The following is a 25,853-nucleotide window of genomic DNA, read 5'->3' as shown; positions in this document are numbered from 1 at the left end:
ATTTGCATAATCTTTATTAAATACAACTATATATATATATATATATATATATATATATATATATATATATATATATATATATATATATATATATATGAGAAAGGAAATTTTGGATAAGTAGAAAAATAATTAGATTCAACAACAAGGCAGTATGAATTGTACAAATTATATTATGTGTAGGATTTGCCCATTGGAGTTGCCTTCTGACAGCTGTTGTTTATGTGAGCTGTTTCCGGCCGGACGGGCTCGACTGTGACACGCAGCGGAAGTGGAGCCATTGCTGTGTGTCGTGGCTGAGAGCGGAGTTTGTCCACTTGTTTCTCCGGTGTTTCCTCATTGATCCCCGTTGGACTGAACCGCGCTTGTCTGCACTCGCTGGAGGTGAGTCTCGGACCCGGTGTCCGCCGCCGGTGCTTCCACCGCCGCCGCTGCTCTCTGCCTGCCGGGGCTTCAGTCCGCCGCCGCTCCGGCTAATGCTAAAGCCGATGCGAGCTCACTGGCCCCGGGAGCAGAGACGGTGGCGGTCGGTTCTCGAGCTCCGGTGTTTGGTGTGTGTTGAGTGTGTGTTGGGTGTGTAAAGCGCCTGTCAGTGACGGTGTTCGCCTGTGTGGAGCTAATCGGGGGTCAGGAGCTCCGGGTCTGTTAGCAGCAGCAGTGACACGTACATACAAACTGACGACAACACACACAACTACACTCTGACAAGCCTTAACAACTCTGAGAGAAACACACACACAGTTACACTCAGACAACAATTAAACTACACAAAAAAACACAACAGCACTGACAACTATCAGCACCGAGAAACACACACACACACACACACTCACACACTCTGACAAACCTTTACAATACAGAGAAACACACACAACTACACTCTGATGACTAACAGCACAACTACACCCAGACAACAACTAGCAATGCTGAGAACACACAGCTACACTCACAGCCATTAACAACACAAGAAAAACTACACACAACAACACACAAAAACACAGAGAAACACACACAACTACACTGACAACCGTTAACAACACGAGAAACACACAACTACACTCTGATGACTAACAACACAGAGAAACACACAACAGCACAACTACACCCAGACAACAACTAGCAATGCTGAGAACACACAGCTACACTCACAGCCATTAACAACACAAGAAAAACTACACACAACAACACAGAGAAACACACAAATAACTCCGGACATGAATACAGCTCTTTTCTGGACACACTTGCGCTTTACACATGTTTGGGGGGAACCTCCTCCTCCAGCACCAGTGTGCAGCATCATCCTGGATGAGCCCCAGCTGATTGGTGGAGAGGAGACAGAGTGATGAAGACAGGTATGATATGGGGAGGGTCAGGAGGTCATGGTGGGCAGATTTGGCCAGGATGCTGGGGTGAAACCCCCACTCTTTCACCAAGGACATCATGAGATTATTAATAAGCACAGAGAGTCAGCACCTCGGGTTATCATCTCATCAGAAAGACGGATAAAATAGCCACTGATCAGTGTTAAAGGGACAGTTCACCCAGTCCAACTCCTCTGTATTTAACATCACTCAAGCGGCTCTGAACTTAAAGAGGTAAAGTTGGTTTTATATTCGCACATTCAGACTTTCCCCTTAATATTATATATTAATAAAAGTGTTATCTGCTAAATCTAAATAGTGAAATCATATTATCAGCTAATGACTATCAACGTACAGCACCGTCCACAGTCAAATAAACAGTGTTAGTGCTGTTTTCAGTCACACTTGCCGGTTATTTCAGACCGGATATCTGAAATGCTCTGGTAAACAATATAAGGAGTGCGTCACAACTTGTCACTGAATGAACGTGTGAATATAAAGCAACTTTACCTCTATCTGTTCTCAATGGGTACAGATTTCCAACATTCCTCAAAATGTCTTCTTTAGTGTCAAACAGAAGAAAGAATCTCCTAAAGGTTTGGAAACACCTGACGCAGAGTAGATAGTGAGTAAAATGTCATATTTATAGGCAAACTGTGCCCATACTTCAACTCATCAGCAGCAGAAAAAAAAGCCATTTACACGTCACGATAGTTTAAAACACGTTTGGTCTGCCCTGTGTTTCAGTCAATCATCATCTGGAGAGATTTTAAAGGAAATATTATATATAATATATCAACCTTTTAATGGCATTTACCTTTAAATGTGTATCTTATGAATTATATATTGCTGCTGCTGTTTTATTATTATTACCACTCTATTATTATTGTGGAGTAGCAGTATTATAATATGTTGTACATTTGATCTGGTTTTGCCATGAAGCTGATCTCTCTCTCTCTCTCTCTGTCTCTCTCTCTCTCTCTCTCTGTCTCTCTCTCTCTCTCTCTCTCTCTCTCTCTCAGCTGTGGGTTCATGTGGATTTCTGCTATTGCTATTTAGCACATTGTGTAAAGGGTCCAGCGTTCTCTCTTGATCAGCGCTGTAATCTTGATGAGTGTGTCGCTGTCGGTGTTATTAGCACACTGATTATTAAAACTGCTTTATGTACGCTGTTGAAGACGTGTTTGCACAGCCCTGTTTTACTCTGAGCAGACGGACAGGCCTGTTCACATAGTAGTGGGTGTAGTGGGTCTGTGTGTGTAGTCATGTATATATTTGTTTAGTGTGCGTATGTATGCATGGGTGTCTATATATATATATATATATATATATATTTATATATATGTGTGTGTGTGTGTGTTTGTGTGTGTGTGTGTGTGTGTGTGTGTGTGTGTTGAATAGACTATCTTTGTCCTGGATGTTAATACACAGTGAAGTGGTCAGAATACAACCATTGATAATTCTGAAGTGGAATTATTTGAGGCATATGCTTGTAATCTGTCATTAACATTATCAATCGTTCGTTTTTCACTGGTAAAATCAGACATTTGTCATTATCAGATTCCCTCTTGCATTATATTCAGCATTATACAGGCTAGAGTAGTTATACTCATTCATTCATTTTCTTTTCGGCTTAATCCGTTTATTAATCCGGGGTCCCCACAGTGGAATAAACCGCCAACTTATCCAGCACATGTTTTAGGCAGCGGATGCCCTTCCAGCGGCAACCCATCCTTGGGAAACATCCATTCACACCCATTCACACTACAGACAATTTAGCTTACCCAATTCACCTGTACCGCTTGTCTTTGGACTTAAGGAGGAACCGGAGCACCTGTAGGAAACCCACACCAACACGGGGAGAACATGCAAACTCCACACAGAAACACCAACTGACCCAGCTGAGGCTTGAACTAGTGACCTTCTTGCTGTGAGGCGAATGTGCTACCCACTGCGCCACCGTGCAGCCTGAGTAGTTATACTGACACAGTAAACGTTTATTCTCATGCACAGCACTGTGTGTTCACTATTACAAAAACACATCAAAGGCTTGTCCTGATCATAACTCTGAAATGTGATATGATCACTTAAATGATGTGGTTTCACTTTCACTGTCGAGTGTGCTCATGTCATGGCTGCCGTCACTCTGAGGAAAAACAAACACACATGTGAATCCCAGTTCCCGCTCGGCTCCCAAACGATCGCTGTGTGAATAACTGAGTGTTATTAACAGCTTTATCAGCTGTTATTCACAGCCTACGCAGGTTCTGTTCAGTACGACATTCCATTAAGACCAAATGGCATTTTTGGGTGAGTTATACCTTATGATTACAGTATATGACACTTTAAACATCATTTGGAGGTGTCCACATTGCTGAGCAATGTAATAATGCAAAGACTTGTCCTGGAGAAAGATTGTGTGCGGGGTCCAATTAAGATTGTGTTGTTTCTCTTCTATTAATCGTGCAGCTCTGGTATGTGTGTAAAAGTTTAGCATGTAAGTTTAGCGTATATACGTGTGTGTATATGTGTAAGTGTAGTGTGTATATGTGTGTAAAAGTTTAGTGTGTGAGTGTAATGTGTGTATGTGAGCCTAGCGTTTAAATGTCAGTGTGTGTGTGTGTGTGTGTGTGTGTGTGTGTGTGTGTGTGTGTGTGTGTGTGTGTGTGTGTGTGTGTGTGTGTGTGTGTGTGTGTGTGTGTGTGTGTGTGTGTGTGTGTGTGTGTGTGTGTGTGTGTTAGCAGATCATCATCAGTTGTTCAGCTCAGGCTGGGTCAGAGCTCTGTCATGCTGACGTGTAGCACACACACACACACACGTGTCCTTCACCTTTACTGCTGCTGTTCTTTACTCCTGACAGCTTACACAACACCACACACACTCTCTTTCCTCACTCACACATTTATTCATTCATCTTTGTGTGTGTGTGTGTGTGTGTGTGTTTGTGTCATCTCCAGCAGACAGCATCAGTTTCTTCTCTGAGCTGGATTTGTTCCGTCTTCAGCAGATTCACACACACACACACACACACACTTCAGCTGCATATTCTCCGTCAGAGAAGCGGAGCTGCTGTCAGATGGCCTTTACACGTATCAAAGGTTTATATCCTGATAACAGCAGAGCTTTATCAGACTCACTGTATGCTACCACAGAACAAGACACGGCCGCTGATGGGTGTAGACCTTTACTTTTCTTTTAAAAAGTTTCAGTCAAAGATTTAACCAATTGTTTATGTACAAAGTATCTGTACTTTACACACACACACACACACACACACACATACAGACTAATACAGTGTTCAGACTGCATATTTCAGACCCGATTTTAACTCGCCGACAGGTTTTGGGAAATCACAGGCAAATCAATGCGGATTTGATCTGATTTATCAAAGTAGTGGTGTTTTAAAATTCTTGAATGCATAATAATCATAATAACTGTGATTATTCCTCGGACTATAATCGTACAGCCTAAATCTATAATCAATGCATCCCTAGTAGACCTTAGGGAAACATGCAGCGATACACACACACACACAACATGCACAGGATACACAGGAGTGTAGCTACTGCCTCTCAGGCTATAGCACCTGCAATACAACATCTGCAACACATCTGCACTGTCTAACATCTGTAAATGAGCAGTTTGTGTATTTAGTGTGTGTTCTGTGTGTATTAGCGGTGGTGAACTGCATTATGGGATGTTGATCTCTGCTCTGTCCACTTCTGATGCTGAAAATCAACTCTACAGTTTAACAGAGTGACTTTACTTACATCTTAGTGGTTTTAAATAAAAATATTAATATATAATGAATAATCTGTGGAGGAATAAGTGTGTACAATAGCAGTAAATGTGCTGCAGTTTATTACAAGTTCTGTAGTGTAATATACAACACCAACACACACACACAATACAGCCCTGCACACTATACACACGTGCTGAACACACACTTCTTATTGTTAAAGGTGGAAAAGATCAAGATCCCATAATGCAGTTTAAAATCAGAAGTAAACACGAGGGAAACAAAACCTGAACCACAGAATATGTAAAACTGCTGATTCAGGGCTGTTTTTAAGAGAGCTCTTAGGAGCGATCAGATCTTTGAGATGTTCGTCTGCAGTGTTTATGATGTCTCCAGCGTGCCAGCAGCTGATGTGGCACTTCATTGCACATTAATATCTGATTTCATGTGTGGTTTTATCAGGTCATTTGGTTGTTAGTGTTTGCGTCACGTCTGTAATGATATAGTGCGCATAAATCTGTGTAATCAGGTGAGGTTTATGTAGCATCATTTCTCAAAAACAGATCATATTTTCAAATTACAGATCAAGTCCATTTCAGATCAATATCTAGCCCGTGATGAAAGCAGACACAAAACAATCTCATACTCATTTTATTAGTGTGTTTCTGCTTTCTGAAATTCCAGAATATGGAATCTGGAAATTTTCTAGTTAAGAAGTCTGAAATGAAAATTGAAGATCAGTGCGTCAGCGTGCTGCTAGATGAGTGTGTTGAGTCGTATTAAAGTTTCATCAATTTATTCAAATGTCAATTATTCTGAACCTGTCAAAGGGTAGTCTAAAAGAATTTTAGACTATATTCAATTGCACCTGATCATTGTCTGGTAAATGCATCCTCTCGCTTCATTATACTGTAAGAATGTGGCCAGTGTTACCTGTTGAAACCTAAAGTGGCGATGAGGTTCAAAAATGAATGGAAAGAGTGTCAATGCATTGAGTTCCACTCTCCGCCTCCTGCTCTGTTAATGTCAGTAAATACAGTAACTAATACTGAAAGCTTATAGTAAATGTGACCGTTAATTGTGATTAATCTAGACTGATGAACACATGTTCAGAATGACTGAATCTCAGCATATTTTCTGTTTGTTTGCAGAATTCCACGGCCTGGATATGTCCTTCATATTTGATTGGATTTATAGTGGTTTCAGTAGTGTTTTACAGTTCTTAGGTAAGTTCATCAGCCTGTTTTTGAGATTTTAAAATGTACACATGTAAATGTCATTGTCCAATCTGACATGATCAAATCATCAATTCACAGCTCAACTACATTCATTTTGCTAAGGAACTTATCAGATATTCCTCTATTTATTTATGTTTTACTGCTGAATAGCCAATTCGGCACAAATATTTTACAATACAATTATAAATCATTTTTATTGTTGTATTTATTTTACTTACTATAGTCATTATGATGAATAATGCATGATTACATGCAACTAACCCTAAATGTAACCCCAACCATATAGTAAGTACATGTAATTAATTAGTCTTATATACTACTTTTAAACAGAGAAGATTAACATATTTTATCATAATAGTTTTAATAACTCTGATTTATTTTCTCTTCATCATGATGACAGCTCATAATATTAGTCTAGATATTCTTCAAGACACTAGTGTTCAGCTTACAGTGACATGTAAAGGCTTCACTAGTGTAATTAGGGTAAAGTTAGGGTAATTAGGCAAGTCATTGTATAACAGTGGTTTGTTCTGGAGACAATCCAACACTAATATTGCTGAAGGGGGTGAATAATATTGATCACGGCAGTTTTTATTTTTTAAATTGATGTATATTTTAATTCCAGGCGAACTGAAAGTAATCAGACTTTCTCCAGAAGAAAGATAGTGTTGGAAATACTGTGGAAACATCACTTGGGAAAATCACAGACGGGGAATAAATTAGTCTTGAGCTGTAAATCATGAAACCAGAATGCTGCTGTGACGGTGGAGAATAATATGACGCACTGCAGCTCCTCAGCTCAGTATCACCAGCCTGGTTTTTCCAGTTCTCCCAGTCCAGACTGAAACTGACAGATCAGCTCTAACTGTTAAATCACATTACTCCAGTGTATTACTGTCAGATCACTCTGCTGGATTCTGCGCTTGATCACAGACGGACAGACTTCTGATGTGCTCAGTGATCATTTATTGTTCAGCTGTAGATTGAGACTCTCATTACTTCACGAGTCCACTGTTGGTTCAGTTGGGTCATGGTGTGTGCACTTGGCTGAACCATCTCTCTCTCTGTTTCAGGGCTGTATAAGAAGTCTGGAAAATTAGTATTTCTTGGCCTGGACAATGCTGGCAAGACGACGCTTCTCCATATGCTCAAAGATGACAGACTGGGTCAACATGTGCCAACCCTACACCCTAGTAAGTGTGCATTCACCACACTAACCCATCACAGCGGCCAGTCTCAGGGACTGTCAGAATGAAAACTGCATCTCCCATGCTGAGCTGTAGTGGGATCCACGCTGGAACCTTATATTGTGCAGCACAATTTTGCAGATAGAAAGACGTTTACAGCTGTCAAATTGAGATGGAAATGTGTGTTTAGTGCTAGCACAAGCTGCTGAGAGGATCTGAAGTAGTTAGTTTGTTATTTCATTGAAATGCTCTCAGTCAGAGGCTGAATGTGTGTGTTTGTGTGTTTGTGTGTTTGTGTGTTTGTGTGTTTGTGTTTGTGTGTGTGTGTGTGTGTGTGTGTGTGTGTGTGTGTGTGTGTCTTCAGCTTCAGAAGAGCTGACGATCGCCGGCATGACCTTCACCACTTTCGATCTGGGTGGCCATGCTCAGGGTGAGTATTATGATGATGATGATGATGATGATATTTCTGCACTCATATATTCATCACAGATATGAACATTTGCTCATTAATGCTGCACTTCCATAAAGTTCAGTGCTAGTGTTGGCTGTAATTACTCCATTGTTTACTAGTGGCTTCACAGGACACCACACACACCTGACCTCAGTGTATGTAGAGGGAATTGATCAGTCCAGACTAGCAGGCATGTGTGAGGTTGTGTTGTGTTGATGTCTACACCGCTGCAGGAGTGTTGTGTGATGTTGTGTTGTGTTGTGTTGTGAACAGCTCGACGGGTGTGGAAGAACTACCTCCCCGCCATCAACGGCATCGTCTTCCTGGTGGACTGTATTGATCACGGCAGACTGGCAGAGTCCAAAACAGAACTTGACGTGAGTACACACACACACACACACACACACACACACACACACACACACACTCACACTCACACACTCACTCACTCACTCACACACACTCACTCTCTCACACACACACACACACACACACACACACACACACTCACTCTCTCACACACACACACACACACACACACACACACACACACACACACACACACACAGAGTGAAGTTGTTGAATAATAACTGAAACTGAAGAATGTAAACGTGTGCTGATCAGGCACTAATGACAGACGAGACCATCGGCAATGTGCCCATCCTGATCCTGGGAAATAAGATTGACAAACCCGAGGCCATCAGCGAGGAGAAGCTGCGGGAGATCTTCGGGTTGTACGGTCAGACGACAGGAAAGGTGAGTCCAGCGGTGTCTCAGGCTGACACTCTCAAGGCTGAGTTATACTTCTGTGTGGAGGGATCGGCGTGACCCGCGGTGCATGCTCTCGGTGTAGTTGTGCATTAATAAGATCTGTTAATACCTGTAATTCTCCAGATACACTCAATCATCAATAGCCTGTGTGTTGAGTGTGTGATGCAGATGCAGGACAGATGCAGGACAGCTGAGGTGATGCGCGCGACTGTTTATAACGCGTGCACGCTCCCGTTTCCTTTGTGAAGCAACTGTGTCTAGAAACACAACTGATGCGATCGATTCTCTTTAAATAGACTGAACGAAAAGGAGGAACATGCAGCCACAGTCCTGCTGCTTTCCAGAGCTCCCGAGCTGACTTATTGTAAGCAGCGCCAGTTGCTTTCGCTTTAACCATATTCTTTGAACAGATCATTTATGGGTCTATCATTAACCATGCGCGTGTGATCACCCTTTATTATCACAGTATGTTTTTACCTGCTTTCTTTTGCATTAATATGATTTAATTATCAGTTTTTTACAATAGCATTGCTTTAATGGGAGAATAACTCCCCATTTATGTGTAGTTAACTGCTGATCTGGGACCTTAAGCCAGGATATATGACTGTGCATGTGTTTTGATAAATATAAAGTGTAGTATTCAGCTATATTTAGCATGTTTTCACACATTTTAAATGTGTGGCTCAGAAATAATGAACTGTTTATGTAAGGTGTGTTCAGAGATAAATGGGGTAAATCCTTCATTTTGGGTTCTGAAAATTCTGAAAACTCATTGTAATATATGAAACCCTGACCCGTCTGCTCATGATTACTGAAGCTCATACACGACACACAGAAAGGGAAACGAGTGAGGAGGCATGTAGAGATAACGCAAACTCTAAATCAAGTCATTCAGCATGTCAAAGTCATGTTTACGTGTATAAAATATATTTTCCAACAATGAAATTGTGGCTAGTGAAAATGGCGAGTGGCTAGTAATGCTGGAAAACTACTAGCCACAGTGGCTGCTGGTCAGAAAAGTCAATGTTAAGCCGTGTTTGTAATATTTAATAATATTGTGATATTCAAGACTTGTCAAGTCGCACAGCTCTGGATCAGTGGAAACAGCGAGCACTAGTCTCTCCTCCATCTTTAAAAGTTCTCCATAGTCGTCTTGACCACACAAACCCCGCCTCTGCTTATATTTGATTGGAGAATGAATTTCCGCTCGAGGTTGGCTTTTATTTTAACTGCGAGCACACACTGTGCAACGGCAACAACGCGAGCCGCATAAGCAGTTTCTTCTCTGGTGTGTGTTTTTTCTGAATGCCGTGGTTATGTAAAGCGGCTCTAACTCGCTCATTCTGCATGTGCAGCAGCTTTAATCATGAGGTAAACACAATATCTGGACTCGACTCTTGTACACACTCGCTCCATCGGGCTCGCAACTCTCAGCACCGCCCGCGCTCTACACAGCTGTCCAGCCAGCCAATCACAGAGCTTACGCTACGCCTCGTTATGACGTGTAGTTACTTTTTTTTTAGAGTTGTGTGTCAGCGTTGGCCATGCCGAGGGGTGTGTGACTGCACGCAGGCTGCGCTGGAGCTTACGCGTGTGTGCCTAATGCAGAAGTGTAAATCAGCCTTCAGCAGTGCACTCACTAGTCAACAAGAGTGCTGATCGAGATGCTCACTACAGGAGATTCTGTCTTCAGATTGTCATAAGTGTGTGTGTGTGTGTGTGTGTGTGTGTGTGTGCAGGGTAATATTCCTCTGAAGGAGCTGAACACGAGGCCTCTGGAGGTGTTCATGTGCAGTGTGTTGAAGAGACAGGGCTACGGCGAGGGCTTCCGCTGGCTGTCTCAGTACATCGACTAAACACACACACACACACGTCCAGCAGAGAGCGCTCCATCATCCTACAGACTGTTAATCTTCAGTTCATCACCGTGTTCACACACACACACACACACACACACACACACACACACACACACACACACACAGCTCATTCTGCTCCAGCACTCTCTCTGTCATTCAGCCTTTCTGCTCCTCATTCAGTGTGTGTGCGTGTGTGTGCGTGCGTGTGTGTGCGTGCGTGTGTGTGCGTGCGTGTGTGTGCGTGCGTGTGTGCGCGTGTGTGTGTGTGTGTGAACAGCTGACACACTAGTCATATTCGCCAAACAGGAAGTGCTTCAGCTCACTTCCTGTCCGCTGTGGCCACAGTCCTCGGGCTTAAAGATGAAGTTGTGACTGTGTATGTGCAGTCCGCTGATGTGGCCGTCCTCTCACACACACACACACACACACACACACACACACACACACACACACACACACATCTGTCTCTCCCCTCCAGTTTCTGTTGTTTTCCAAAAAAAGATAAAACAAAACAAAAACAAACTGTACTGCCACACACAGACGCTCGCTCACACCTGCTGTAACACACACACACACACACACACACCAGTAGATGTTCACTCTTTCTTTTTTAATATGACGTGGAATTGAAGATTTAAGGCACGGCAATAAACCTCAGTGTATGAAAGAAGAAGAAACCAATCATTCCTGACCACAAGTGTCTCCAGAGGGACTCACGCACACACACACACACACACACACAGTGAACTGCCCAATAACATGATAATCTAGTGGACACACACACACACAGAGAGATGTGGGACAGAGCTGGCGTTGAGCAGAACTCCAGCAGGTCAGCTGATGATCATGGGCCGAGTGTAAATGATAGAGATGTCATGTCTGATTTTTAAAGCTGTCCTCCAATAGCTCTTAATTTGAATAATATGGGTTAAACACATTATGCATGCCTTGTTCCATGATTATTATTATTATTATTAATTTTTATTAGTTTTTTGTCATCTTTTTTTTTTAAATAAACACAAATAACCTAGAGTAAAGTCATCAGATGAGAGTCTTCAGCTCTATAAATCTATATAAGTCTGCATGGAGCAGCGGTGGAATGGCCACACACACACACACACACACACACATCAGTGCTTTTATTTTCTGGACTGTCCCTCCATGTACTCTTGTCATTCCAGCTGTTCCATCGAGGAGAGATGCCGATGTTTCCATCAGAAATTGTAATAAATGTTTGCAATGAAAGCAGCTCATCTGTGGTTTACTTGCTGAATGAGGAGAAGCACATCTTCAGCTCACACATCAGTCTGACATGATAGAGCAGCGATCGCCTCAAATCAACTCTGGTAAACCCGGAATGACACTGGCTTTGCTTTCTACAGTGTCACAGATTAATGATTGGCATTAGAGGATATTGAACACAGCTCTTCATCAACAAACATCGATTCTCCCATCTCCTATTGAGGTGAATGTGTTAGTGTGTCTAAGGACTTGTGAGCTGAAGGATTGTGCAGAGTGCCAGAGTTGCAGAATTATGAATTGCTGCAGTAAATGCAGATTACAGTGATGTAGAAATGAAAGAAAAGTCATTAAGATGCAAGCACAATCTCTTACCAAGTCTAAACCAGCATTATAGCAATGTACAATAATACTGCAGTGCAAACTGGGTCCTGGAGGGCCGGTGTCCTGCATATTTGAGTTCCAACCCCAATTAAACACACCTGAACAGCTCATCAAGCTCTTTCAGGCAATACTACAAACTTCCAGGGACGTGTGTTGAAGGAAGTTGGAGCTAAACTGCAGGACACCGGCCCTCCAGGACTGAGTGTGGACACCGCTGCTGTAGTGTTTCTGAACCTTTTCATTATCAGGTAGATTGATTGATCTACTGTGGTGATTCTACAGCAGCTATGGTCACCAAACAACTACACTGATTGATCTGTCGTGATTCTGCAGTCGCTATGGTAACAACTAATTTATTTACTAGTTGTTCTACAGTAGCTATGGTAACAACCATAGTAATAGATATGTTGTGATTCTACAGTAGCTATGGTAACACATATAATTTATTCACTGGTTATTCTACAGTCGCTATGGTAACATAAACTAAAGTAATTGATCTGTTGTGGTGATTTTACAGATGCTATGGTAACAACAACCTTAAAAATGGATTTGTTGTCATTCTACAGTCGCTATGGTAACGCATAGTTTATTCACTGGTTATTCTACAGTTGCTATGGTAACAACTGTAGTAATTGATCTGTTGTGGTGATTCGACAGTTGCTATGGTAATACAACTATAGTAAATGATCTGTTGTGATTCTATAGTTGCTATGGTAAAATAACTGCTATAGTAATTAACCTGTTGTGGTGATTCTACAGTTGCTATGGTAACAACTGTAGTAATTGATCTGTTGTGGTGATTCTACCGTTGCTATGGTAACATGACTATAGTACTATAGTAATATAAACAAATGAGCCAGTACTGCAGTCTTCTACAACTATAGAGTTTATTACACTACAACACACCACAGTTTACTGTAGTAAAATCGAACGTACACTTCGGTATTTAGTAGTTATCATTCACTACAGTATGATGGAGGGTTTTTCGGTTTTATTCCTGTTATAGTAAGAAAATAAGAGTAATAAAAAACCTTTAGCCATTAGTTTCCTCTGTGAAGCTCCCTCTATACAGCAGATTATTTGTAGACCCATGAACAGCTCACAGACCTGACACCTCTGCTGACACTGACAGAACAACGAGGGAGAGATGTCCTGATGCTTTATCAAAATATTAGTTTGACTGTAATCAGAGCATAACTCACTTTTGAAAACATTACATTTGTGTATTTTATACAATAATTCCACTTTACAGTTCACCCAAACATATAAATCCATCATATAAATACATCAGTGGTCTCAAACTGGATTCCTGGAGGGCCGCAGCTCTGCACAGTTTAGCTTCATCTTCCTCCAACTCCCAGCTGCTGATTAGTCTTGACTGCCTGGAGTTGATGAGCTGTGTTTGATCAGGGCTGGAGCAAAACTGCAGAGCTGCGGCCCTCCAGGAGTCCAGTTTGAGACCTGTGCGATACATATAACTAATCAAAACATTACTTTCAGGTGTCAAACTCAGCTCCTGGAGAGCCCAGCTCTGCTTCAGCACACTCACCTGGAGGATTCAAACAAGCCTGCAGGACTCCATTAGTGTGATCAGGAGTGTTCAATCAGGGTAAAGCTGAACTGCAGAACTCCAGGAGCTGAGTTTGACGCCTGTGTATTAATGGAGTTAAATGTACAAAATGTCTTCATGGAGTCGTTGATCCTTACTTAATATTCTAGTGATTTTGGCACAAAGGAAAACCCTGTCATTTTAACTCATATAAGGTGTTTTTGGCCGTCCTCCCAAATACACCCGTGCAACTTGAGACTGGGTCTGTGGTCCAGAGTCACAGTTTAAAGGCACAGTTCACCCAGAACATGAGCATTCACTCATTATATACTCTCCCTCAGGTGTTCCCAAACCTTTCTGTATTCTGATGAACACAAAAGAAGATATTTTGAAGAATGCTGGAAACCGGTGACCATTGACATAATAGGAAAACAAGTAGCAGATTTCCAACATTCTTCAAAATATCTTCTTTTGTGTTGAACTGACACTCAGACAGGTTTGTGAGGAGTGTAAACTCGACAGAACTGTGCCTTTACAGCGCGCAGGATCTCCTGTGAGCTGAGCTGCTCTTCAGAGACGTCTTCATTCCTGCGCTCAGAGTTTCTCTTCCCTCATCTTCTCTCCTCCTCCTCCGTCCTCCACACTCTGTTTATCTCTTCCTGGAAAGCTGATGGAGACGAGGAGACGTTCAGTGACAGGTGAAAGCTGCCATTGAGTCGGTGTGTTTCTCTGATCTCAGTGTGGTAGGTGTGTGTGTCTCTCTCAGGTCAGTTCAGAAACAGTTTCACATGTGCATATATGAGCGCAGGAAACGGCTCTAATGTGATGCGGTTGCTTTTGACCGTGTTTGGAGAGGTTGTTGTGAATATTAATGAGCTTAACAACGTTATAATACAGGCTAAACTATAATCAACTCAACAAAACAGAGACAAAAGAGCAAGTGTGTGTTTGTGTTGGTGCATGCATGCGAGCAAGAGTGTGTTTGTTTATGTTTGCGAGAGTGAGCATGTGTGTGTGTGTGTGTGTGTGTGTGTGTGTGTGTGTGTGTGTGTGTGTGTGTGTGTGTGTGTGTCACCTTCTGCTCTTCTGCATCTGCTCCAGGTTCTCGGGCAGCACTTTTCCAAAGGTCTCGGGCAGAAAGAGGTTGGCCAGTGAGGCGGTGATGGTCAGGCTGCCCATCAGCACATACGGCAGGTGTCTGTTAAACGTGCCTGAAGAGCAGAATCCATCAGTCAACAACACCTTCAGTCCTTTAAGAAGAGCTGAGAGACTGTGTGTGCAGGAGCAGTGAGGACACACCATCACTCATTTACAGCTCTGAGTATCGACACAGGAGAGTAACCCTGTCTGATTACAGCTACACCTACAGCTGAAAAGAGTTCATATGAAAACTTACTACAGTCATTTATAGTAGATACTCTAACGCTTATATTACAAGTTACAAGTGTATTAAGTAGCTACAACTGCTGCTGCATACTATAGTGAACTGATAAACTCAACTACTGTAGTATACTTTCAGTTTACTGTAGTAAACAGTGGTGTGTTGTAGTGTAATATACACTGTAGCTGTGGAAAACTACAGTATTGGCTCATTTGGTTATGTTACTATAGTGGTTGTGTTTCCATAGCAACTGTAGAATCACCACAGCAGATCAATTACTATAGTAGTTGTGTTACCATAGCAACTGTAGTGTCACATAATGAATGTATTTAATAATATGTAGTAAAAACAGTGTAAAAGTGCCCCCCCCCCCCCCATATTTCTGAGTGTTTGATTGTGCTGATCTGCTGTGTTTACCTAAGAATATGATGTATGGTGCTGTGATGCTGCCGATGCGGGCCGCAGAAGAGCACATGCCCATGCCCAGGTTTCTGAGGACGGTGGGATAGAGCTCCGCGGTGTAGATGTAGACCACTGTAAAGGACATGGTGAAGCCGAATTTACCCGCCATCTCCAACGCCAGAGCCAGCGTCTGCAGACCTGCACACACACTCTGATCACTGCACCATTCTCCACTGTGTGCTAAAGTCTGCATCAAATCATAATCCGCTCTTCTTATCTGTTTATGAATGTAGTGGAGCTGGTTATAAACCATGCACCTGTACACTTCATTATTCAGTAGAAATTCATTTGCCTTCATAACCACATGGAATGCCTTTAGGGCGGGGCCATCAGTCATCTAGGGCAGGTCTGTCAGTGATTTAGGGAAGGTTATCAGTTTTTTGGGGTGTGGCTATCAGCCCTTTGGGGTGAGTTATGACTTATTTGGGGTGGGGCTATCCGGATGTGTCTCATTTCTGCCATGATTTTGAGCTTGGCGCCATCTAGTGTCTGAATAATGCAAAGGTTAGTGTATACTCCATCAGCTGTTTTACTTTCTGTCAGCTTTGTGTTTAATTTAAGAATTAATTAAGTAATATATGACATAATTAAGATTTTATATATATATATATATATATATATATATATATATATATGAATATATGAAATAATTAAGTATATATGACATATGTGAATATACTGTACATGTACAGATGTGTATTTTTAACAATTGACAAAATATATATGCTGTGAAATATATGCTGCATATGACAAATATTTTACATTTGGTCAATTAAGGGCGTCACGCTGCACAGTGGGTAGCATGATCACCTCGCAGCAAAAAGGTCGCTGGTTTGAGTCCCGGCTGGGTCAGTTGGTGTTTCTGTGTGGAGTTTGCATGTTCTCCCCGTGTTGGTGTGGGTTTCCTCCGGCTGCTCCGGTTTCCACCACAGTCCAAACACATGCGCTATAGGAGAACTGATCAACTACACTGGCCGTATGAGTGTGTGAATGAGTGTGTATGGGTGTTTCCCAGTGATGGGTTGCAGCTTGAAGGACATCTGCTGTGTAAAACATATGCTGGAATAGTTGGTGGTTCATTCCGCTGTGGCGACCCCTGATTAATAAAGGGAAAAGCTTCGGCGAAAAGAAAAAATCCATTCAAAATGCCCGTTTGTGTGGTGTATTTGTATATTTTTCTATATGGGCCACATCTGCCAGATTTTTACCCTAGAGTTTACAGGACTGTTTTTTACAGTACAAACACCCGGCGTCTCACCTTTGACCCAGTGCCAGCTGAATTCTAGTGTAAAGTTTCTGAGTCTCCAAAAGCATGTGAGTGTGCACATTTGCCCTCATGGTAATTCTCCAAGTAATAGGCTTAACCTGTTTTCCCTGCAAGGGTCCAAGTCCAGATTCAGGGGCACAAAATGTAAGCTAATCCTGGTTCTGTAGTTGAGTAAAGCGGTTTCTGATGGCTTACAGCCGTCTGCATGCCTTCAGGCTTTAGCAGAAACTCTGTCAGTGCTGCTGGAGTGGCTCTACTGTACGCTCACTAATGCTGAAGCCTTATGAACAGCCTCTGGATAAATCACCCACAGGAAACTCTTACAGTTACAGCAAGAGTACAGCAGTAGACCAGCTCACTCTTCACTATGATGGTCCACTTTGATCCCTTTTTACAACACGGTTATTAGAGTTTGGCCTTTTTAAATTAGTCAGGGGTTAAATGACTGACAGGTAGTGACATAAGTGACTGATAACTCCGCCCTAAATGACTGATAGCTCCGCCCTAAATGACTGATAGCTCCACCCTGAATTACTGATAGCTCCACCCTAAATGTCTGATAGCTCCACCCTAAATGACTGATATCTCCACCCTAAATGACTGATAGCTCCGCCCTAAATGACTGATATCTCCACCCTGAATTACTGATAGCTCCGCCCTAAATGACTGATAGCTCCGCCCTAAATGACTGATAGCTCCGCCCTAAATGTCTGATAGCTCCGCCCTAAATGACTGATAGCTCCGCCCTAAATGGCTGATAACTCCACCCTAAATCAGAGCTCATGCTTCATGAATGAGACTGTTTCTCTTCACTGCTGCGTTTCAAGCTGATCTTCTGTAGGACTCTGGAGAGCATGTGTGGTGTGGTGTGTTGTGTTGTGTTGTGTTGAGCTCTTACGGTCAGGAATGAGCTGCACCAGGAGCAGGAAGCCTCCACCGATGACCAGGAAAGCGGACAGCACGGGTCTCCTGGGACAGCTCTTCAGGAGGAAGGTGGACACGATATATGCTGGAACCTCAGTGACCGCCGACAGAAAGCAGTTGAGGAACGGGTCGCCACTCAGATTGGTGGTGTTCAACGACAAGCCGAAATAGCCAATGTTGATGGCCATCCTACCAGGAGAACCAAGAGACTTTAGAACAAACGCAGGGGACAGAGAACAGCTTCAGATTCAAGCAGAGGTGTTCAGTGCTGTTCCTGGAGCTACACTGTCCTGAGATCAGCTCTGAATGAGCTGAAGTCACCATGAGAGTAAAGTTAAGACTGTTCTTTTTTTTACTTTAAATTACTGATAGCCCCGCACTAAATGACATTCCATGTGCTCACAGTCAATTAGTGTGTGAGCTCTAAACTAGAACATAATCTGAACATAACAGAACATAACCTGACAATAATCTTAACATAACAGGTTATAAAATGTTTTCTTATTGGCTGTGCTTAAGGGTATCATATCCTGAACATAACCAAAACATAACTTGAACATAGCCTGAACATAAACAGAACATATCCTGAACATATCCTGAACATAACCAGAACATAACCAGAACATATCCTGAACATAACCAGAACATATCCTAAACATAACTTGAACATAACCAGAACATAATCAGATTATAACATGTTCATAACCTGAACAATACAAGAACGTATCCTGAACATAGCCAAAACATAACTTGAACATGCCATGAACATAACCAAAACATAACCTGAACATAATCAGAACATAGCCTGCACATATTCTTAACATAACCAGAACATAACAGGTTACCATACATTTTTGTAAATCAAGAAAATGCATCATCATTAGCTGTGCATAAGGGTATCATAACCAGAACCTAACATGTACATAACCTGAACATGTACTGAACATAACCAGAACATTTCCTGAAAATAACCAAAGCATAATTCGAACATATCCTGAACATAGCCAGACCATTTCCTGAACATAATCAATGCATAACGTGCATAACCTAAACATAACAAGAACATATCCTGAACATAACTGAAACATAACTTGAACATATCCTGAACATAACCAGAACATATCCTGAACATAACCTGAACATAACCAGAACATATCCTGAACATAACTGAAACATAACTTGAACATATCCTGAACATAACCAGAACATATCCTGAACATAACCTGAACATAACCAGAACATATCCTGAACATAACTGAAACATAACTTGAACATATCCTGAACATAACCAGAACATATCCTGAACATAACCTGAACATAACCAAAACATATCCTGAACCTAACCAAAATATAACTCGAACATATCCTGAACATATCCTGAACATAACTGAAACATAACTTGAACATATCCTGAACATAACCAGAACATATCCTAAACATAACCAGAATATAACCAGAACATATCCTGAACATAACCTGGACATAACCAGAACATATCCTGAACCTAACCAAAATATAACTTGAACATATCCTGAACATATCCTGAACTGGACGCTGCTATATTAAAGCATGCAGTCTGCTGTTTTCAGGCAGTCTGAATCTCTCACCACAGCAGCAAACACATGAAGGTGGTTCTGCGAATATTGCTGGTTCTCAGGACGTCCAGTGCGCTGTACTTGCTCTTCTGGAATGCTGCCTCTTTAATCTAGAGATGGCGAGATGAAAAACGCTTTGCTTTTCAGAGCAGCTTGATTAGTGTGTACTTCACTGCCATTACTGCATTAGTCTGACCTGAGACTGCTTGAAGATGACCTCTGGAGCTGGGACCCTGTTCTTCCGGGCTGCGTCCCTCAGGATGGCCTCAGACTCCTGCACGTGTCCCTGAGAGAGAAGCCAGCGTGGAGACTCCGGGATCAGCCTGAGGATCAATGGAGCAAAATCGGCTGTCATTATCAGTTACTTTAGTAAGAACTATATCTGTTGAGTCGAGGATAATGCGGAAACATCTTAATGAAAATAATTCAAACTCTCACCACCACAGCGGGATGTAGACCACGGTCAGGCCGGACAGAACCCTCAGTAGTGTCCTCCAGTGGCGGATGGCAAAGGCGACCCACGGCAGCAGCATGTAGCCCACGCAGTAATGCAGAAACGCCCCCAGTGTGGTGAACAGCACCCGCAGAGACCCACTCAACACTTCATTACCTGCCATGAACACCACAACAATAATGCCTTTCACACTCAGAGTCCATGTGTCTAAACACTCTTAAATCAATTAGCACCTTATATGCAAGCAGAACATAGTCTTGTTTTCAGAAATAATGAGGCAACATTTACAGTTTATTTGTAATTTACACCAGTTAATTTATGGGGTCACCACGGTGGAATGAACCGCCAACTATTTCAGCATATGTTTTACACAGCAAATGCCGAAACACCCTTACACACTCATTCACACACACACACACACACACACACACACACACACACACACACACACACACACACACACACACACACACACACACACACTCATACACTATGGCCAATGTAGTTGATCAGTTCCCCTATAGCGCATGTGTTTGGACTGTGGGGGAAACCGGAGCACCCAGAGGAAACCCTAAGGATGTCTAAGGAGAGATATGCGGCTTGCTAAGACAAGATACTGACATAAGAGACCCTGTTTATTTATAGTGAGTTAGGAATCATCTGATTGGTGAATCTCGTAGACAATTTACAATCATAATCATGTGATCCTTTTGGAATTAGTTTATAAATAAACTTTCTAATAAATGATTTCCCATGATGACAGCACATAATATTAGTCTAGATATTCTTCAAGACACTAGTGTTCAGCTTACAGTGGCATGTAAAGGCTTCACTAGGGTAATTAGGGTAAAGTTAGGGTAATTAGGCAAGTCATTGTATAACAGTGGTTTGTTCTGGAGACAATCCAACACTAATATTGCTGAAGGGGTGAATAATATTGAGCTTAACATGGTGTTTAAGACAATTAAAAACTGATTTTATTCTAGCCCAAATAAAACAAATCAGACTTTCTCCAGAAGAGGAAACATTAGAGGAAACACTGTGAACATTTCCTGAATCTGCTCAACATCATTTGGGTCTTCAGCTGTCTTTTGGCAAACACACTAGACAAGGAAAACCATCTTTTCCATGATCTCCCCATCAGCGCATCCCCACTCCTGTGTCCTTCAGTGAGAGCACATCACAGCAGGCTCACCGAGAACGAAGGCAGTGATGTACAGCGATATTTGGAAAGCTCCAATGAAGAAGTAGAGAACACAGAAGATCAGCCAGGAGGGAGAGAAAGACTGAGCGAACATCAGCAGCGCTTCTGCGGCCAGAGAACCGAAGAGAACCTTCTTCCTGCCGAACCTGAGGGCGAGACCACAGAGCGAGATAGTTCAGGTGTTTCCATTCATAAACTGGATCTTAAGAAAAAGAAATGATAAAAGTCAGGCTTAATCTGACAGCTGAAAACGGAAATGAAATGGGAAATAGTGAAAATTCACTCACTATTTACTCCTCCTCAAGTGTTTCCAAAGCGTTATGAGTTTCTGTCTTCTGTTGAAGATCTTTAGAAAAGTGTTGGAAACCTGTAACCATTCACTTCCATAGTAGGAAAAACAAATACTGTGGAGGTCAATGGTTACAGGTTTCCAACATTCTTCAAAATACTTCAACAGAAGACACAGTGGCTCAGTGATTATCACTGTGTCCTCACAGCACTAAGGTCACTGCTTTAAGTCCCGGCTGGGTCAGTTGGTGTTTCTGTGTGGAGTTTGCATGTTCTCCCCGTGTTGGCATGGGTTTCCTCCGGGTGCTCCGGTTTCCCCCACAGTCCAAACACATGCTCTATAGGGGAACTACACTGGCCGTAGTGTATGAGTGTGTGTGTGTGTTTGTGTGTGAGAGAATGAGTGTGTATGGGTGTTTCCCAGCACTGGGTTGCAGCTGGAAGGGCATCCGCTGTGTAAACATATGCTGCATAAGTTGGCGGTGGCGATCCCTGATGAATAAACAGACTAAGCCGAAGGAAAATGAATGAATGAATGAATCTTCTTTTGTGTTCAACAGAAGACAGAAACTAATCTACGAATTGATCTATGAATTTAACTAGAGTTTAATTAATTATTACTTCATTTTTTACTTTTTCAAGACAAAATGTCCCTAAATATGAAAATACCAGCCTGATCCCACAAGGAAACGTCACTATTTTACATTTAGCGGCTAATTCATACGAGTTCGTCAGTCGTACAAAATAGTACGATTTTAAAAAGGAGGCGTGGCACCCAACCCCGCCCCTAAACCCAATCGTCATTGGGAGATGAGCAAATCATCCTAAATTGTACGAACGAGATCACACTAATACATGTGAATTAGCCACTAGATCAAAAAGTTACGAATGGTGATCATGTTGAAAAACAGACATTATTGTAGGAGATCATTTGTGTTATTATTAATATTCAAATCTATTTCATTAAAGTTTTTGTTAATAATAGAAGTTTAGCTAGAGGAGGCAAAATGTACCCATAGAGTTTGAGTCCTATATAATCCAAATATCTGCAAAATAATCTGACAATGGAGAAGAGGAATAATCTAGAATTTGCTTTGATATAAATGATTACTCTTCCCCCATAAGCAAATTATCTTGTTTGTTTTAATCAGAAACTCTCCTCATTTCTCCTCATTATTTCTGAAAACAACACTACATTTGTTGCTTGTCTAGAAAATGCTTCTTGATTTAAAATCATTCACACTAGAAGCAACACAAACAGCTCTACGTAAGCATTTCTTTCCAGCTCCTCAACAAACTCCTTGAACAGTGTGCTTAAGCTCAGTGATTAGTGTGTGTGTGTGTGTGTGTGTGTGTGTGTGTGTGTGTGTGTGTGTGTGTGTGTGTGTGTGTGTGTGTGTGTGTGTGTGTGTGTGTGTGTGTGTGTGTGTGTGTGTGTGTGTGTGTGTGTGTGTGCGTGTGTGTGTGTGTGTGTGCGTGTGTGTGTGTGTGTGTGTGTGTGTGTGTGTTTTATCTCCTGCTGCGGTGTACAGAAGCAGTACCTGTCAGACAGCTGCCCTGAGACGATGGAGCCCAGCAGGTAACCCATGTAGAGAGTAGAGCTGGCCAACGGGACCCTCCACTCACTGTCACACACCAGATCCCACTGCAACCACAACACACACATACTGAACCTGCGCAGGACAGAGCAGAATAACACACACACACACACCTGCGCTGTACACTACACTAACATCACTGGACAAATCTAATGCAGATTGTATAGAATTAGTAGTATATGCAATGTAAATTAATTCAACAACAGAGCATCAAAATAAAGTGTGACTGTATATGCTGCAACTGAAATCTCCCTAGGGGGACAAAGAAAGTTCACCAGTAACTAATCGATGATTGGCTGACCTCAGAGACGATGGTGGAGTGGTACACATCAGCACTGTAGACCCATCCGTCCTCACAGCGCTCCCGCGGGATGTCGGTGATGTTGATCTGGCCTGGAGAATAACCCTGACCCGACAGGTTTGTGAGCGTCTGCAGGCTGTACCTCCAGCACTGGCTGACCTGCAGATCTCCATTACTGAGTGTCTCTGTAGGAGCGCTCGCCTCCAGCCAGTCCTCGGTCAGATTCACATCCACACGGCAGCGGTGCGCAGGGGACGCCGCCACGAACACGATATACAGCCCGTGGAGGCCCGTGGAGATGTAGATCAGGTTCAGCAGACAGAACAGCCTGATGAAGAAGGGTCCCGTTTGCCCCAGAAATGCAGTGTCTTCATCATAATTCCCCATTCTGAGTGTGTGTGTGAGAGGAATCAACACATGCTGTAATACTAGTGCACTTCTTGGAGACTTGAAGACCTGAGAATGAGGAAAAACATCTGAAGACCACTATAGAGAGCGGGTCTCTCTCTCTCTCTCAGACACACACACACGAGTGTACATGGCAACTAATCCAGGCCACATTTTTCCACTAAAGCAGCCAGAAGAATTACAAACGTTTGCAATCCGCTAATCCGAGCACATTACAGTATAAGATGAATAATGCTCAATAATGGGCTGTTGAGTTATTGGAGAATATTGAACATCTGAGATAACAGCAACTCCACTATAGGACACACTGTACAATAAGCTTTGATTAGTTAATGCATTTACTAATATGAGCTAATTATGAACAATACAGCATTTATTAATCATAGTTCAACATTTACTAATGCAATATTAACATCCAAATTCATTTGTTAACATTACATAATGCACCATGAGGTAACAAGAACTAACAATGAAGGAATTTATTTGAACAAATATTGTAAAAAATATACTGTTTATTGTTTGCTCATGTTAGTGAATGTATTAACTGACCTAATGCAGCCATATTGTAAAGTCTGAGTAATATAATATAATATAATATAATATAATATAATATAATATAATATAATATAATATAATATAATATAATATAATAAATATAATATAATATAATATAATATAATATAATATAATATAATATAATATAATAAATATAATATAATATGATATAATATAATATAATATAATATAATAAATATAATATAATATGATATAATATAATATAATATAATATAATATAATATAATATAATATAATATAATATAATAAATATAATATAATATGATATAATATAATATAATATAATATAATATAATATAATATAATATAATATAATATAATATAATAAATATAATATAATATAATATGATATAATATAATATAATATAATATAATATAATATAATATAATATAATATAATATAATAAATATAATATGATATAATATAATATAATATAATATAATATAATATAATATAATATAATATAATATAATATAATAAATATAATATAATATAATATAATATAATATAATATAATATAATATAATATAATATAATATAATTAATATATGAGGCATTTATATTGACCTATAGCTGTTCGTTATATTAGAAATGCAGAAATATTAGAAAATGTAATTATTATCTGTAAACACAATGTTTGTTACAGGTAAAATTAGTTTAAAGGGTCAGTTCACACACAAATGAGCATTTACTCATTATTTACTCATCCTCAAGTGTTTCAAACCCTATATGAGTTACTTCTGATGACCACTAAAGAAGATATTTTGAAGAATGCTGGAAACCTGTAACCATTGACTTCCATAGTGCACTCCAGAAATAAAGGTATGTGAGCGGTCACCGGGGTGGTGCCTTTTCAAAAGGTACAAAGTTGTACCTAAAAGGTCCATATTAATACCTCAAGGGTACATATTAGTACCTAGAAAATACAAAAGTGTTCCTCTTAAATCATCAGGTACTAATATATACTTTTGAGACACCAATAAAAACCCTTTAAGAACAAACATGTACCTTTTTAAAAAAGATACCACCCCAGTGACGGCTCTACCTTTATTTCTGAGAGTGTAGACATAAAACTGATGCTATAGAGGAGTCCAACATTCCTCAAAATATCTTCTTTAGTGTTCATCAGAAGGCAGAAACCCATAATGATTTGAAACGAGGGAGAATGGATTGATTAATCTATGGGTGAACTGTCCCTTTAAGCCCAGTCTGATCAACGAGAGCTTTATAACCATGCAGCGGTGTAAGAACAGTGTCTGGATCTGGATACTCACAGGAGCAGGAGCAGGAGCAGGAGCAGCAGCGTGTCTGGAGGTCTGTGGTCTGTCTGAGGATCAGACTGAGCTTTTCACCTCCTCATCATCAGTTGATTGATGACTGATAACAGCACATTCATCATCATCATCATCATCAACACACTGATACTGATGAAGAGTGTGTAATGATGAGTTTATCATCAGGGACACAATACTGTAAAGATGACTGACAGGATTAATGGATGCTTCTGTGTGAATGCTCTAAATAACATGTTTGCTGATTGTTCAAGTCAGTTAAAATCAGCTGAATCAGCACAACTCTTCAGTTGTTGGGGGACAGCCTAAATGGATGGTTTAATTTAT

At 41.1% G+C, this 25,853-nt stretch overlaps 3 protein-coding genes and 1 long non-coding RNA gene across 35 annotated transcripts in view; 2 read left to right on the top strand and 2 right to left on the bottom strand.

The window, feature by feature from the left end:
• ddx46 (DEAD (Asp-Glu-Ala-Asp) box polypeptide 46) overlaps positions 1-25,853 on the bottom strand; it is an 800,847-nt gene that overhangs the window by 46,926 nt on the left and 728,068 nt on the right. The window lies entirely within an intron of this gene.
• On the top strand, positions 220-11,848 carry sar1b (secretion associated, Ras related GTPase 1B). The gene is made up of 7 exons (NM_001024377.2): positions 220-381; positions 6,249-6,323; positions 7,409-7,528; positions 7,887-7,952; positions 8,247-8,350; positions 8,598-8,729; positions 10,484-11,848. The coding sequence occupies exons 2-7, from the start codon at positions 6,266-6,268 to the stop codon at positions 10,598-10,600; spliced, it is 597 nt and encodes a 198-aa protein (NP_001019548.1). The 5' UTR covers positions 220-381; positions 6,249-6,265; the 3' UTR covers positions 10,601-11,848.
• On the top strand, positions 11,849-13,529 carry LOC147832058 (uncharacterized). The gene is made up of 2 exons (XR_015520905.1): positions 11,849-12,854; positions 12,907-13,529. It is a non-coding gene; the product is annotated as an uncharacterized LOC147832058 (long non-coding RNA).
• slc22a5 (solute carrier family 22 member 5) lies at positions 13,097-25,563 on the bottom strand. Of its 32 annotated transcripts, none has more exons than XR_015520889.1 (14): positions 25,509-25,563; positions 23,250-23,705; positions 22,892-22,995; positions 21,054-21,208; positions 19,843-20,014; positions 19,601-19,727; positions 19,417-19,514; positions 17,784-17,998; positions 15,574-15,756; positions 14,851-14,986; positions 14,258-14,442; positions 13,877-14,173; positions 13,688-13,742; positions 13,097-13,535 (listed from the first exon to the last, which is right to left on the bottom strand). XR_015520889.1 is itself a non-coding variant. In XM_087301993.1 (11 exons), exons 2-11 carry the CDS (start codon positions 23,634-23,636, stop codon positions 14,370-14,372), a joined length of 1,650 nt encoding a protein of 549 aa, XP_087158119.1. In that variant the 5' UTR covers positions 23,637-23,705; positions 25,509-25,563; the 3' UTR covers positions 13,097-14,369. The 32 variants fall into 32 exon arrangements, 4 of the variants coding, with proteins under 4 accessions (XP_087158119.1, XP_087158120.1, XP_087158121.1 ...); XR_015520890.1 differs by having other exon boundaries at positions 25,515-25,563; XR_015520892.1 differs by having other exon boundaries at positions 23,250-23,637; positions 25,515-25,563.

The sequence above is a fragment of the Danio rerio genome, chromosome 21 (assembly GCF_052040795.2).
Source record: "Danio rerio strain M-AB ecotype USA chromosome 21, GRCz13ab, whole genome shotgun sequence".
Classification (NCBI taxonomy): Eukaryota; Metazoa; Chordata; class Actinopteri; order Cypriniformes; family Danionidae; genus Danio; species Danio rerio.
The sequence above is the reverse complement of the archived record's forward strand: the minus strand, read 5'-3'. Positions and strand labels throughout refer to the sequence as shown.